Source organism: Glycine soja, chromosome 17 (genome assembly GCF_004193775.1).
Source record: "Glycine soja cultivar W05 chromosome 17, ASM419377v2, whole genome shotgun sequence".
NCBI classification, from domain to species: Eukaryota; Viridiplantae; Streptophyta; class Magnoliopsida; order Fabales; family Fabaceae; genus Glycine; species Glycine soja.
Genome location: NC_041018.1, coordinates 3284201 through 3301420, shown reverse-complemented (window position 1 = coordinate 3301420; position 17220 = coordinate 3284201). Strand labels below are relative to the sequence as shown.

The following is a 17220-nucleotide window of genomic DNA, read 5'->3' as shown; positions in this document are numbered from 1 at the left end:
GCAAAAAGGGCACCCACGTACGTTAGATGCGACAACCGAAAGTCCCATATCAGAAGATGCAAATTGGAATCAGTATCTAATTATGTGTTTATACTCTCCTTGTAATAAATTTTTTATTTGCATGTTTTAAAATTTAAATTACCAAAATTTATGTAATTAGTCAACTAGTACCGATAATGAATTAAAAATCCATGCCGTAGATGCTAGTGGTTCTTCTTGTGGTAGTAATAGTGTCACATAAACTGAATTTGTTAAATATTAATAGAGAGATTTGATTGTAAATAGGTTAAAAGTAGATGCTCTTGTAAAAAAAGGGTTAAAAGTTGATGGATTTAAATGGTGATAATGAAACCTATGAGAATAAAATTACAATTAAATCAATTATTTAATATATAAAAAATGCATATTTAAATATATTTATATTTAAAAAACATTAAATATTAAATAAAAATATTTGTTGATTTTTTTTGGTTAACAGATGAAAATATAGAAATGATTTAATACTTAACTTTTAAACAATAAACATAAGAAATGTTGAATACAGTTTATAATCTTTAATTAATTAGTGTATTCTACAAACTCTTTATTTTGAAACCAAACGTGTTGTCGATAAGAGATTTTAAATAAATATTCACAATTTTTAAAAAATTAAATAAAAATAAATCTATTGAAAACATAGAAATGATAAATACTTAACTTTCACCCCTCCGTTTTATATTACGTTTATAATTTTAACACATGAATTAAGAAATAAAATTAATTTATTAAATTTCATATAAAACATTAGATAAATTTCTAATTTATTTTTTTATCTTTCTAATTAATTAATTAATACAACATTGATTTTGTGAATACAGCATCTATTTTGAAAGAAAAAAAAAATCCTCTAAACCATCATATAATCTAGAATGAAAAAATTAAACACTAAACAATAAATAATATCGAATTCTTTAATTAATTATTGTAGTCTACTAATATTTTAAGAAATCAAACATGTTTTTAATTTAAATGAAATTGTACTCAATTTTTTTAAAACAAAATTTGAGTTCGAATCTCTTGGATTAAAAATCATAATAATTTTAGACTCTATTAAAAATGACTAAACATTTATAAAAATTGACCATAAATAAAATTAATTAATATTTCACATCAATAATAAAATATAAAATATATTGAACATTGATTTTATTCTTTAATTAATTAATTAATGTATTCTACCAATATTTTAGGAAATTAAACGTGTCTTTAATTTAAAAGAATCTGGACTCTAGAAATTAATAAAGTCAACTAATATTTCAATCTTTTGGATCTTTCACATCACTATTACAATAAGAAACCAAGAAAAATATTTCAAGGAATACACGTCTCAACTCTATCCAGTGTATCTTTTTCAAGTTTGGTGAAAGATATATACGTCACGTCACGATACTTAAGTGCCTGTAAATGATGAGAGATAGGGCATTAAGCTTATCCCGTCCTATTGTGGATACAATACAACCACAATATAATTTTGATAAGTTACGTAACGTGTCTATTTTTTATAAGACGTGGCGTCAACATGGCGCCCCAACTATTATTATTATTATTTCCTTTTCTCTGGATTTGAGGAGGGTCACATCTCACAGTCGATCACGAGGTTAATATGAACATGTTATGTATTGTTTATGAGGAGTGTTAATATTATATTCTTTAACACATTAAATTTTATGATTTTTAATTAATAAAAAACTATATTAAAAAAATAAATGAGAAAATATAGTTCTAACATTTTTCATTATTTATTATTTTCTTATAAATTTAGATAAGATACTGCTACTCATTCTAGATTAAAAAAACAAACAGAAAATGACAAGTAGCAAAAAGTAGGATCCATTTCCCATTCCTCCAATGTCGTATGCCTAATTATAACATAGCCATAGTACACGTCACATGCAACACTTCAACCTTTTTAAAAACTACAAGATTGTTGTGCTGACATTACCCCAACCAAGAACGAACTGCACAACTTGTCCATTCTAGTTCAGTTGTTACACACTCATATGATCCTGTCAGAAATCACTTCTTCTCTTATCGTTGTTTGTTCCTTACTTCCCTTCTTTTCTCTAATTCAGTTTCAACCATAATCCATCTCAAAAACGTGTTCAACTTTACTGATATTGGAGGTAAATAAGCATTTTTTATATATTTATATTTGAAAATATGATAAGGAAATTGACTGTTGTATGTGTTGTTATCGAGTTATGCTGTGAATGGATGAAGAGTTGGGACAATTGGGTGTGTTGAAACAGGTAAAAGGATCATGCTTGGGAACGGGGTTGTTGGGATCTTGGCAGAATCTGTGAATAAATGGGAAAGAAGGGCACCTTTGACCCCATCACATTGTGCTCGATTACTCCATGGTGGGACAGGTGTTTCTAGGATCATTGTGCAGCCTTCCACTAAGAGAATTCACCATGATGCTCTCTATGAAGAAGTTGGTGCTGAAATATCACAAGACTTGTCACAATGTGGTCTCATCCTTGGCATTAAGCAACCAAAGGTTTTTATTTCTTTGTTTAATTAATTGATCATGTTCCTGCTAGAGTGTGTTTAGTTTATCAGAGAATTTTGATGATGTATATGGCTTTGTGCAGCTGGAGATGATATTACCAGATAGAGCTTATGCTTTCTTCTCACATACACATAAAGCACAGAAAGAAAACATGCCTTTGCTGGATAAGGTGTGTTAATGTTACATACTTGTATATATAATACTTAAATGCTTGAAATGTGACTTCGATTTTGTGGTGGTTTCTTGCAACTTCTAACTCGCTTTTGGTATTTTCCATAATCTTAGATTCTAGCTGAGAGGGCATCGTTATATGACTATGAATTAATTGTTGGGGACACTGGGAAAAGGTTACTTGCATTTGGAAAATTCGCTGGTAGAGCTGGAATGATCGACTTTTTGCGCGGATTAGGACAGCGTAAGTTTCTGATAGCACAGGTTTTAATTTGTCATATGTCCATTGTTGAATGGCTTTGTCTAGTGAGTGATCTTCAAGCTTTACATCTTATCTGTTTTATTGTTTCAGGGTTTTTAAGTCTTGGATATTCAACACCTTTCTTGTCACTTGGATCATCTTACATGTACCCTTCCCTGGCTGCTGCTAAGGCTGCTGTGATTTCTGTTGGTGAAGAAATTGCGACGCAGGGATTGCCATTGGGGATTTGTCCCCTGGTTTGTTTATTTACTGGTTCAGGAAATGGTATGGTGTTAGGAAATGATACTCTATTTTTATAAATGCTATCCTTTCTTAAGCGGACATGAAATTAAACTAATCCATTCATGAACCAATGTTTCTGATATCCCATTTATTTTTGCCTAATAAATGTTTAAAAGTGTCACTTGTGCTGACTTTTGAATCCTTCATCTCCTGTAGTTTGTTCTGGTGCACAGGAGATATTTAAGCTTCTTCCTCATACCTTTGTTGATCCATCTAAACTACGCGACCTACATAGAACGGTAATTGTTATGGTGTTATTATGTTAAGAGTGTTTTGGGGTTCAGCTCGTGTTAGTTGTGCCACACTTGTGATTGACCTAGATTTTCAGTATAATGAGGCCATTAGTAGGTCTGTTTCATATCACAACATAATGATTATTCAATTTCAGAGTCTTATTATTGATATGTAGAACTCTTTTTCCATCCAATTCCAATAATTTTGACAGTTTTCAATGTGGTACAAGATTTTATGAAGGTTCATAAAAAAATTTGGCCTCGTTAAATTGAGACAAAAGAGTGACAAGGTAACACATGAAGTTCCTCATAATCAAGATGGGTAACGTCAAACGTGTGACACCTGGTGGAAGGAGTGATGATTGTGAAATTCCAAAAAGTTAGGGTAGTTTGAAGTTTGAACAGATAAAAATGCAACACTTTGTCACAAGTTTATCACAGTAATAATCGTATAAAAATAAAACAAGTGTGTAGGAAATGTCTATTATAATTATAAATAAATGAAATTATTAGGAATAGGAATTCAAGTTTAAATATGATTAAAAAAAATAATAGAATCTTGAAGTGTTATCAGTTATTTGATTAGCTTTTGAGATGTCTTACACCTTGCCCTGTATTTACTTTGTTTAACAGGACCCAGATCAACCAAGGCATGCTTCAAAAAGAGTTTTCCAAGTTTATGGTTGTGTTGTGACTGCCCAAGACATGGTTGAACCCAAAGATCCCGTGAAAGTGTTTGACAAAGTTAGTTGATCTTGATCTCGTGTTTTGGGATCTCCTCATATCTATTTGTCTGCTAAAAATGCCTCTTTGCTAAGTTGCAAAAAAATGGCATGTTAATTTGGATCTGAAACCTGTTATTGGATATGCAAAAAAATATGTCAAGCAGGGGGTGAGATTTATAAATAGTATACTAATAACATGATCTGGAAATTTCAGGCAGACTACTATGCACATCCTGAGCATTACAATCCCACTTTCCATGAAAAAATAGCACCATATGCATCTGTTATTGGTAGGTCCCTTCATGAGTGCTACTGATAATGGAGCAAGTTATATTCTATTATTTGTCACACTGCAGTGTTATGGGTAGCTAATAATTTTGTTTTGTCTTGACCTTGTTTGTCAGGAATTCCTAAAATTATTTGAAGTAATTTAAATTTCTAGTTCCAGAAATTTGATTTTTTCTTTCTCATCTGTCAAAAAGAAATATTAAGCAAAAACCAAGTCTCAAAGTGCTTTTTCATTGTTGAAGATGTATGTAATTCAGATAAAGTGCATTTTTAAGAAGTCTCAAGTTACCTCACAAATCACCATATATTAACAGTTCTGCTTTTTAACACCCTGGCCTTAAATGTTTCTTGATAAAATTATATTTCCCCCCAATTCTTGTGTTTTCCATGGGTGAAGATAAATCTAATTCATATGTTACTAGATCAAGAAGAGTTGTAATAGTTGTCAAGTTAGCTTACCATATATTAGTAATTCAGTTTTTGTTACATTTGGCATGAAATGGTTCTTGATAAACTGATTTTTCTTATTAAAAACCACTACTCACATTTGCATATCTTAGTCAATTGCATGTATTGGGAGAAAAGATTTCCTCAATTGCTGAGCTATAAGCAGATGCAAGACTTAATGGGCCGGGGGAGCCCCCTTGTTGGAATAGCTGACATAACGTGTGATATAGGGGGTTCAATTGAGTTTGTTAACCGCAGTACTTCAATTGATTCACCCTTCTTCAGGTATACCATGTTTCTAGTTTGGGGAAATCATTTGTTTTACTCTCGTCTACACTATTCTATCATGGAATTTATCTCAAAGAGATAATAGTTTTGCTCGAGTTGCATTATTTACACTCTAACTTTCAGTTCAATTGCAAATTTTTATGTTACAATTTTTTTATTTATTTCTAGTATGATGTAATGTTTAAACATTGTTGTTAGATATGATCCCTTAACAAATTCCTACCATGATGATATGGAGGGGAATGGAGTGATATGCTTAGCTGTTGACATTCTTCCAACAGAATTTGCAAAGGAGGTAGGTGCCTTCTTATATTTGAATTCCTATACTTCCATTTGAGAAGAGAATGCTATAGGTTTGGAGAATGATCAAATATGCAATTTCATTATGGCTAGGCTTCCCAACATTTTGGAAACATACTTTCCCAATTTGTCGTAAATTTGGCTTCTGCTACAGACATTACAAAGTTGCCTGCTCACTTAAGGAGAGCTTGCATAGCCCATAAAGGAGTGCTAACCTCCTTATATGATTATATCCCACGCATGCGGAGTTCTGATTCAGAGTATGTGTCTCATCTATGTATTTCGTTATTGGTTGTCTGTATCCTAAAGTAAATTTGTATAGTTGTTGGATTTTATGCCCCTTTTACAGTTCCTGTTATTTTCCCATTTATATAACAGACACACTGTCTTTTTGGCTTGCAGGGAAGTATCAGAAAACTCAGAAAATTCTCTATCTAACAAAAGGAAGTATAATATATCGGTGTGTTCTTCAGTTTCAAATACTATTTTCCATTGATTGAACCCTACAATATGCCAAGATTAACTTGAGTAGTAAATATTCATGGTAGTCCCATTAGTTGCTAGCTAATCTTTTGATTTTGATTGCTGAATATAACTTACAGGTGTCTCTGAGTGGTCACTTATTTGATCAGTTTCTGATAAATGAGGCCTTAGATATTATTGAAGCTGCAGGAGGCTCCTTCCACTTAGTCAACTGCCATGTGGGTCAGAGCATTGAAGCCGTATCATTCTCTGAACTTGAAGTAAGTAGTTATCTATTTCAAACTGAAAAATTTGTTTATGTCCTCAGAAAATGTTCTTTCTCTTTCTTTTGATGTGTACTAAATAATTCAATGATCTGGTCTTCCATATACTTGAAAGATGGGAGGCCTTCCATTGCTCTTGAGCTAAAGTAATGAAGTTTTCTCAACACGAAGCATATTAGATCCTAAGGAATTCACCATATGGCTTAGTGTACATTGTTTTTAGTCATTTTTTTAATGGTAATTACATTTTAAACTATGACTTTTGTACCAACCTAAAGAACTTATAATAATCAATGATGTCTTAACATGCTGGGTTTTGAACAGGTTGGTGCAGATAACAGGGCTGTTCTGGATCAAATCATTGATTCTTTAACTGCTATTGCTAATCCAACTGAACATGATAGATTTTCAAATCAAGATTCAAGTAAAATTTCACTTAAGCTTGGTAAAGTTGAAGAGAATGGCATAGAGAAGGAATCTGACCCCAGAAAGAAGGCTGCGGTTTTAATTCTTGGAGCTGGTCGGGTCTGTCAACCAGCTGCTGAAATGTTATCATCATTTGGAAGGCCATCATCGAGCCAATGGTATAAAACATTGTTGGAAGATGATTTTGAATGTCAAACTGATGTAGAAGTCATTGTGGGATCTCTGTACCTGAAGGATGCAGAGCAGGTATTTTGACTGATATTTTGCTTTCACATAATAATTTCTTGCTTTCTTCTATGGAAGAAGAAATGGTTTATTACTAGGTCGTAGATTTGACATTAGATAATCAATGCAGACTGTTGAGGGCATTCCAAATGTAACCGGAATTCAGCTTGATGTGATGGATCGTGCCAATTTGTGTAAGTACATTTCACAGGTACGTTTGTCTTTAGGTCAATAACTTCTGCAATTATCTTAACAGATTCTTTAGAAAGCATCACAAAATGACCTTAACTAACCCCTGAAAGAAATTGATATGGGATTTGGCTGGCAAAAGCATTTTGGGTATTATTAACATATAGTGTACTTATGATTTTGAATTTTCCATCATTGTTAATGCTGACTATGATTTTGCCTTGTTGAAACATCATGCACCAAATGATCTATGCTTTGTGTTCTTAGGGTCTTGATAGCATTAGCAGCCTTATCTTGACAGTTTTTCTTTTCCTTGTCTGCAGGTTGACGTTGTTATAAGTTTGCTGCCCCCAAGTTGTCATATTATTGTAGCAAATGCTTGCATTGAGGTGCTTCACATTATTTCAAGTTACTGTTCAATATTGAACTGAAATGATATATATTTAGAAAAATAAAAAAATGATTAAAATGAAATGGGTTTTTGGACAAAGCATATCCACACTAGATTATAGTAAAAGCTGGAATGACGTGATAAGGATTGAAGTCACTTCTTGAATTTAGACTAAATCAAGTTATAGATTGGTCATCCTGTGGGGAAAAAATGAGAAGATCGAAGTAATCTTGGAAAATATTATTCCCTTGTGAACCGTTACTTTCTTTAGTTCCAGAATCTCAAAAATAACATCTCTATAGATTTTACTTTTGGTAAAAAGTGCAAGGGTAGTATTGGTACATAATTATTCTTTCTTTATTCCTGCTTAGTAAATGAATATGTTTTTTGATGCAGCTGAAAAAACATCTTGTCACTGCTAGCTATGTTGATAGCTCCATGTCAATGCTAAATGATAAGGCTAAAGATGCTGGCATAACAATTCTTGGAGAGATGGGCTTAGACCCAGGAATTGGTAAGAGTTATTTGATAATTAGTGATCGGTTTCCAGGACTTCAGCAAAATAAAATAGTTTATAATAGTGCATCTGGATTGATGTACTTATTGTAAAGTCAGTTTTTGAGTTATTGTTCTCACTTTTCAGATGTTTTCTTTAAAGTTCTAAGCATTGCAGCTGTTAAACTATTACCTATTATAATTTTCTGATTGCATGGACGGCTACGGTATTTTTCTTCTGAGAAAGTTGAAATAAATTATTGGAAATCTTTATTTACTGGGCTGCTGTTACAACATATCATGTCATTAAATTTATATAAAATCCTTCAAAAATATTTGTTTGCTTCTTTTATCCTAACACATTAGCTGAAAACCAGTTTCTGAAAATTCTAGAAGCTTCACATATTTCCAACTAAAATGGGTCTGTCTTGCAATAAGATTGTACTTGTTTGATGATCCAGATCATATGATGGCAATGAAGATGATCAACCAAGCACATGTGAGGAAGGGGAAAATAAAGTCTTTCACTTCTTATTGTGGTGGACTTCCATCTCCTGAAGCTGCTAACAATCCATTAGCATATAAATTCAGGTACTTCTTGGAATGTCTTTGTCAAACTCAAGAGTAAGGATACTGAATTATGTATTTAATTAGACATGATTTATAAAACATTTGAATATCTTAGTGTAAGTTTCCAAAACCCAATGCTTTTGAACTCTCTGCTTTGTAGTATTTTCATCTGGCTAACCATTCAACTATAGTGTGTCACATAATCATTTTGCTTATGTAGTAAAAAGTTTGATGATTGTCACTATAAAAACTCATTTGTTGCCCATTATTTCAGTTGGAATCCTGCAGGAGCCATCCGAGCTGGGCGCAATCCTGCCACCTACAAATGGGGTGGTGAAACTGTACATATTGATGGTAAGCTTTTAAGCAACAATTCTGACATGTTTCCATAATATGCATGCATGCATCCACTTTTAAGGTATAATAAATTAGTAACATTCATGTAATTTTCTATACTTGACCTCTGGAGGATTCTTGCTTAAATTTAAAAAAGATTACTTCATTTTTTTCTTTTCTTTTTTTCATTTTGAACAAGTCTCATCCCCCTCAGTCCTTTCTATCATTTGTTTGGCATTGTTCATAAGCTCACTGCATCACACTTGTTTTTTGAACAGGGGACGATCTTTATGATTCGGCTACAAGACTAAGGCTACCGGACCTTCCTGCTTTTGCTTTGGAATGTCTCCCAAATCGCAATTCATTACTTTATGGGGATTTGTATGGAATAACTGAAGCATCAACCATTTTCCGTGGAACCCTCCGCTATGAAGGCATGGTCTATATATGTTTCTATTGTTTCTCAAGCCAATATTTGACATTGATTAATACTTTTCTTTATAGCATGTTTAATCTTGTGGTGTGTTTAGTATAAAGGGTCTATATTTATTAATCTTTCTGAAACTTACTTGTAACTTGTTGTACAGGATTTAGTGAGATCATGGGGACACTGTCTAGGATTAGCTTATTTAACAATGAAGCCCATTCGTTGCTAATGAATGGACAAAGACCAACTTTCAGAAAATTCTTATTTGAACTTCTCAAAGTTGTTGGTGATAATCCAGATGAACTATTGATAGGAGAGAATGACATCATGGAGCAAATATTAATACAAGGGCACTGCAAAGATCAAAGAACGGCAATGGAGACAGCAAAAACAATCATGTAATGTAGACCAGTTACCCCTTCTCTTATACTTCATTTGGAAAATTATTGTCTTAACTTGACTGTCTTTTTTCATATAGTTTCTTGGGACTTCTTGACCAAACTGAAATCCCTGCTTCCTGCAAAAGTGCTTTTGATGTTGCTTGTTTCCGCATGGAGGAGAGGTTATCATACACCAGCACAGAAAAGGTATATTTCTATTAATGAAAAATACTAGTGACACACTCTTTTAAACATATTCTTTATTAAACTCTGAAATTTATTGAATATTACAAAATTATTTAGGTTCCACTCTTTATTTAATGAGCTTCACTCATGATTTCATAGTTTCCAATAAATTTTAATTAATAATAGAGTTTATTAGAGAGTATATTGCTAACAATCCTCTTCTATTAATTATATGAAATGCTTAGTGCTTTCAGAAACTGAATCTCCATTTGACATTTTATAACTAAATGTTATATAAACAAAAATGACTGCTTAATTTAATTTTTTTCAAAAACAGTTAAAAAAAATTAATTGTATCCGCGTATCACCTTAAATACTGCTAAAGCAACTTATTTGCAGGAATATTCAGAGATTACTTATTAAAGCATACCTTAACTTTTACCTGATTTGAAAGCAGGATATGGTGCTTTTGCATCATGAAGTGGAAATAGAATACCCAGATAGCCAAATTACAGAGAAGCATAGAGCTACTTTACTTGAATTTGGGAAGACTCTTGATGAAAAAACCACAACTGCCATGGCCCTTACTGTTGGTATTCCAGCTGCTGTTGGAGCTTTGGTATTTTCTGTCCCTTTCTGTTCTTTTATGTTGTATTCCAAGAAAATGCTGTTGGTGAATGACGTTTGTTTTTGCAGCTTTTATTGACAAACAAAATTCAGACAAGAGGAGTCTTAAGGCCTATCGAACCTGAAGTATACAATCCAGGTGAGCATGATATATTGGTTTATTGTCCATTTGTTGAATATAGTTTTTCAATAGTTAAACTTAAAGGGGAAAATTTGACCATAAAAAATAATTAGCATACTTGGCAGTCACATGGTCACAGAATTGCAAATATGCGCATTATGTGGATTTTTAGGAAAGGGTTTTGCATCAGATTAATAAATGGAAAATGAGTCTACTCAACCACATATTTTGTCATTGACTGTTGTTAACACTTAACAGGATGCATATTATTGCTTCTTCAAAAAAAAAAAAAAATTGATGTACATTATTGAACTAATATCAATAAATTTTATATTGTGGTATGTACTTTACAACGCTTATTTGTGAGCTGTGGTTTTTGCAGCACTGGATATTATAGAAGCTTATGGGATCAAGTTGATAGAGAAGACCGAGTAATTTGCATCTATGAATTGATGTATAGGTGTACATTAATGTACACCATGCAATGTTTGATTTGAATAAGATAAAATATAATAATTACTGCAGTCATGGAATTGCAACTGCCATTCTATGCAACTGTCAGAAATGGACCACACGGTACCAGCGTAGTTAAAACACTTAGGCAGATGCCAATTTCAATTGCAGCAGTACAATCCAACCAGTTATGAAGTATGGTTCTAGAAAAATTGTTAACTGGTGTTCAATTGAACTACTTCCTCAGTTTTTATTTATCAGACTTAATTACTCACTCCATCAGATTAAGAAAAATAATTAATTTAATTGATAACAAAATATGTCCTAAATTTTATATATTTTTTTCAAAACTACCATTATCATTAATATTTTTTCTCTTTTTTCTAATTGTTTGTCCATACAATTAATTTGGAATATTTTAGTTAAAAATAATAATTACAATAGACATGAATTCTTATAAAAAAAAAAAAGCACCATTAATTTATATATTATAAATAGCTACAAACGAGTGTATTAATACCAATGTTTTAGACAACGTGTACTTATTGTCATTTTCAAATTATACCAAGGTAGAACTAAGACATGAGTTTTTATGTTTTTGACTAAGCAAGATAGAAGTAATATTATCTCTATCCATTTATACATTTCACCATTGGACTTGAATCCCCACTAATCCATCGGTTAGCAACAATTAACTAGACCAAAGATAAGAAGTTATAAGGTTAAGATAGTGGTTAGAAGGAGAGTTTAAGGATTGAAGAGAGAAGGGAGACAAAAGTCGGGAGTTCGAATCCCCTACACTAATATTTTAACATTAACTAACAAATAATATTGACGGATAAAAAAATAACTAGATCAAAGATAAAACAGTAAACCAAGACTAATAGAATCCAGTGACTAAAACCCCTGATGGTTTTGCACTTTTATTTCATGTAAAATCATTGTTCAACATCAGAGATAATACAATTTGACGGTTAAGATTGAATGTAGGATGGCATAACCAATATGATTTAGATTTCACTCCTACATATGGTAAAATCACCATAATGAACAACTTCCTATTCCAATCTTCCTTAATGTTGCTCAAAATGGGAAAAAGAATATAGTCCTGTCATTTATAGTTCTTTGGCCTCAAGCCATTTCTGAGTGGTCTCCTTACAGCCACTTTAAGTGAGTTCAAGTTTTCAAGAATATATATTAGATATTTCAAACACATGTAGTGCAGAACTTCATGTAAAAAGGATGGTTTTCCACAAATCCTTGTTACAAGTTTTAACGACTAAGAAGCTATCAGTGACATTAATTGTTGTTCCACTTCTTCCCAGTTCTTAACTCTGGTCACCAGAGGATGCTGATCAACAGACTCGTTCTTGCACCAAGGATATGAGTTTTCATAATCAAAAAGTAAGACTCTAATTCCAACATCAGCACACTCTATGGCATACCGTGGGTTATCATCAATAAGAACCTTGGCATTTAAAGACCTGTCAATGGCAGTACACCAGGAATCTATCACTAATTAAACATTTGAAACAGCAATCTTCTTTAAGTGAGGAAAAGAGAGTTGGAATTCTCCTCTGTTTATGCAGTAATACTGCGAAAGAAAGTAGAAAACATGCAGTACATTAAAGAGCATCGAGGGACTTACCTACAAATTTCTGACTTTGGTCTTGACACACCATCAAGAGCAAAGTGGTTACCAAAGTGAATCTCATGAAACAGTCCAGGATAATTCTTCTCTAGCCACTCAATTGTGTGGTCCTTAATTGCATTCTGTCGTGATCTGATCATACAATAATACCTCCAGTTAGTCAATGCTGAAAAGATTCTTTTACAGTTTGAAGAAAGTTCAATACCAAAAGCATACGTTACAACTGATAGGCTACAAAATCTTGATAACTTCTGAAGAGCCATCTGAGCACCTGGAAGAGGGTGGATCCCTGACTTGAAATATGGTGTCTTAAAAAACTCATGAACACGGATATCAGCTGCAGAACAAGATACAAGGGTTTGGTGAAAATCAAAAGAGAAGGAAATAATTTATATCCAACAAATTCCATAAGTTAATGAATAGCAAAACCATTCACAAAAATGTGATGTGAAAATCAGACAGATACAGTTACCTTCATCACGTGAACAATTCCATATCTGCAACAGAAATGAAGGGTGCATCAGACTCCACATACAAACATGCACAAATTCACAACTATACAATGAGGGCTAAATGGGCTGTAACAAGTGTTGATTATCTTTTTATCAATGAAATTTTATTTAAAATAGCACCACTAGTGCACAAGCAAAATACACCTGATGCAGAACTCAGAGAATTACCAAAGCAGACAAATAATACCTTGCAGAACTCATACACGTGATATTCAGAAACTGAATAATTTGATGAATATCGATCTGCAATGAACTTGTTGAGAGCTGACACAAAGTTTCCTAATACTGCTTATATGAGGGGAAAAACATCAGAAGAAAAACAAAACTGGATAATCCAAAAATTAAAATTAGTATTAGTCATTCTACAATGGATTCAATTGTCAAGAAAGAAACATTACTAATTTTAGGCAAGACATTTCGCTGCAAACTGTAGTGGATTATTTATTACTTATACAAACCTGGAGTTGACCATTATTTATTCAGACATATTTTTACCATGCTCTGAGCCAGGCAAAAATATTGAAGCAATCATCACACGACAGGGGAGAGGGGGGGGGGGGGGGGGGGGGGATCAATGTATCAATGGCAAAATAATCTTCTTTCCTTGTATTCTATTTATTAGAAATCTATAGTCACTACACAATTTCTAAGAATTTCCAACAACTTCATGAGTTCCTATTTAATAAACGGAATTCCAAAAGGGGATCTCAGCCGCATTCCGAAAAGAATTCCAAAGAATAATGCTTCAACCCAGATATGGACCAGGTAAGATTCAAGTAAATCACATGCAACATGCATGAAGCTTATATAATAAAGTGAGATATAATCTGTCCGTTTCATGGACCCAGAGAGAGGACTTTGACTTTAGTTTCTTAATTCTTCAATTGTATGTAATAGTTTCAAACTTAAAAAAAAACGGAAAAGACATCAAGTAAGCAATTCTCCTTGTTTGGAGCATCATAATCAAGATTCTGCACGAGGTCTACAAAATTCATATAATCTATTAAGTTAAATGACAAAATATAAAGAACTCTGAAGAAACAAAATAATATAATAAAAAGAGTGGCACATGCATACGCATTTGCATACATACCCTCATCAACATCAACAGCAACCACAAGTTTCTGGGACAATCGATGATCATTGAAACAAGGAGGCTTGGCAGGACATCCATTTATAGATCCATTATCAACCTTAACCAAAGTAGCATCACTCTCATCACTCCTAACAAAATTCCTTTGCTCCAAATCAGCCAGCATCGGCTGGCGGCAATTCGATGCAAAGCCACGGGACCTTGCCTTTGCCCTCACAAAGATCCTATCACTATTAGTACTACTACAGCTACCACTAGTGTCAAAGCTACAACTTCTAGGACCAAAAGCAATGCTTCTGCTAACCCCAAAAACATCAGCATAAACAAGATTATGGAGAAATCGGAAAGACAGGTAGCTACCACGATCAGAAGAAGCAAGAGAAGGATACTGAGAAAAGGCCTTGCTCAAGTGGGAACAAGGATCATAACCAACTAAATAAGCCATAATATTGTTGTTATGGTGAAGGTGATGCCGAGTTTGCTGATACAAGTAGCGCACAGGGCCTTCACAACTCCTTAATCTAAACATAATAACACCAGAATCTTGCTCTGATATTCAAGCATCACCACTAAAAGAAAAGAAATAAAAAAAAAATGAACGGATAAATCTCAGAGCAAAAAAAAAGGCAATATTCCCCTTTGTAAAAGAATCAATCCCCGAACTTATTGAATTGAACACTGCGATCACCAAGAACCAATCTTTTCGTGGTCAAGCTCATTCGGAGTCAAAGGGGTATCCACCAAACACAACCGACATAAACCCTAGAAATGAGAGTGCGAAATCCGAGGCAACCCATCCCAATTAAGTACCCAGAAAATGGGAGTGTTTGATAATGATATGATTCGTGAAATGATCAAATCTTGCAATGCCCCGGATCCGATAAACAAACACCCAGAAGAGGAAACTTTGATGGGTGAGGTAACGAGAGAAAAGCTGAGAAATTCCCGTCGAGCTTGAGAAGAGTTTCAAGAAGATGCTTGAACCTTAAAACTGAATATGCAGGAAAACATAGACGATGAAGAAGAATCTTTGTATAAAGATGATTTGATTGCCTTCAATCTATCCGTAGTGTTTAAGAGTTAGTAGATTCAAATTTGTGGTTTTCTTCGTTATATAAGAATGATTCGGTGTGTAGAAAAATAGACGACATGCACTGAATCTGAGACTATTTCAATAGATTAATTAATCTTTCTTTTTCGTTGGTTGATAAAATGGAAAATTTAAAGAGAAAGTAGTTGAAAACAAACGTGGAAAGCTAATTGTTGGTTAATACGGAAATTAGGGCATCATTTTCGATTCTCCTTTCGTCTCTTTCTTGTACATCAATTAAATTTGGGTACGATTGCCCACCCTACTACACTTTCTTTCTTACCAACTTTTTTTTTTCTATTTAGATTTATTTTTGTGAAAAAAGTTTGTGTCTTTCCCATTTTTCTGTTTTATTTTATTTTTGTAGGCCTCTCATTCTCCTGCAAGTGACTTGTCGATTGTGCGTGTAATTATTTTAGGCGGTGGGCTCGAGGATGCACATCAGAAAGTAGTCTCATTATTGTACGTGTAGTTATTTTATTCAAATATTAAGTGAAAAATGAAGTTTTTTTTTTGTAGATTTTATTAACTGAGTATTTATCGAGTTTTTTTTATCCAAATAATATAAATTAATTAATTAATTACTTAAATAATACATACAAATTATTTATATGAATGATACAAAATACAGGTGAGCTTCTATTCTTTTTTTTTTTTTTTACATTCCTAAAAATTTGATTTCTTAAGTAATTTTTTTGTTTTTTCATATGTTTAGAAATTGGTTTATGCGATTTCTAAATGTTACTTCGTTTTTTTTATACCGAGAAGAAATCGATTTCTTAACTATTTTTTTTCTTTTAAAATTGTTTTTGTATTTTAATTTGTTTTTTATTTTTATTTTTTTGCGTTATTGATGGTGTATATTTATATTTTGTTTAAACGGAAAATAATATCATTTGGCATAAGTTATTGTTAAACTTTTTTGATATTTTATGTTTTATCATTTTTTGAAGAGTTAATTTTTTTGTATTTTTATTTTATTTTATTATTAAATACATAACTAATCAAAAACTTAATTGAAATTAAAAAAAATAGTTAATCAACAAGTTAAATTGAATTAAATATTTAAATTAAAAAAATAAATATAAAATTGCAAACAATAAAAAATATTTAAATTAAAAATAATAAAAAAGTAAACAATAGAACAAAATATTTATTCATATATTTGTTTTTACGTTCTCAAATACTGAATGTGGACCTCAAAGCTACACATAGTAAATTCTACGTTTTTTTTCATAATTTAACGTGAAAATATCGATCTTACATTCGTTTCTCAAGTTGTTTTATTTTGTCTGATTTTGTCAAGTTGTTCTAAACATATTGTTTGTATTTTAATTTTTTTTATTTCAAATATAAATATTTTGTTGTATTGTTTTGTAATTTTATATTTATTTTATAATTTAAAATTTTAGTTTAATTCAAATTGTTAGTTAAATATTATTTTTAATTTCAATTAAGTTATTGATTAATTATATATTTTAATAATCAAATAAAATGAAAATACAAAAGATTTCATCTCTTCAAAAAATAATAAAACATAAAATAAGCACACAAAAAAATTAACAACATATGTAAAATAAATTTTTTTTAGTTTAAATAAAACATAAATATAGATAATTAATAAAAAGATACAAAAAAAATTTAAAAACAAAAAGAAGAAGAAGAAAAGAAATTAAAAAATTGGTTCCCCAAGAATTAATTTCTTAACTTGATTTTTTTAAAAAAAATAAACATTTATAAATGGGTTTCTCATAT

General features: G+C 31.9%; 2 protein-coding genes across 2 annotated transcripts; one reads left to right on the top strand and one right to left on the bottom strand.

Moving 5' to 3' along the window:
- Window positions 1-1944: 1944 nt before the first annotated feature.
- LOC114393744 (alpha-aminoadipic semialdehyde synthase) lies at window positions 1945-11379 on the top strand. The gene is made up of 25 exons (XM_028355170.1): window positions 1945-2162; window positions 2289-2539; window positions 2634-2720; window positions 2837-2966; window positions 3075-3248; window positions 3423-3505; window positions 4133-4243; window positions 4439-4514; window positions 5073-5244; window positions 5446-5542; window positions 5641-5807; window positions 5950-6007; window positions 6150-6290; window positions 6618-6965; window positions 7075-7155; window positions 7457-7522; window positions 7921-8038; window positions 8481-8610; window positions 8864-8943; window positions 9204-9359; window positions 9513-9750; window positions 9831-9939; window positions 10376-10537; window positions 10615-10684; window positions 11049-11379. The coding sequence occupies exons 2-25, from the start codon at window positions 2300-2302 to the stop codon at window positions 11099-11101; spliced, it is 3147 nt and encodes a 1048-aa protein (XP_028210971.1). The 5' UTR covers window positions 1945-2162; window positions 2289-2299; the 3' UTR covers window positions 11102-11379.
- A 629-nt stretch (window positions 11380-12008) lies between these two features.
- LOC114393745 lies at window positions 12009-15655 on the bottom strand. The gene is made up of 6 exons (XM_028355171.1): window positions 14376-15655; window positions 13470-13567; window positions 13243-13267; window positions 12987-13107; window positions 12768-12902; window positions 12009-12603 (listed from the first exon to the last, which is right to left on the bottom strand). Exons 1-6 carry the CDS (start codon window positions 14902-14904, stop codon window positions 12399-12401), a joined length of 1113 nt encoding a protein of 370 aa, XP_028210972.1. The 5' UTR covers window positions 14905-15655; the 3' UTR covers window positions 12009-12398.
- Between the last annotated feature and the right edge of the window lie 1565 nt (window positions 15656-17220).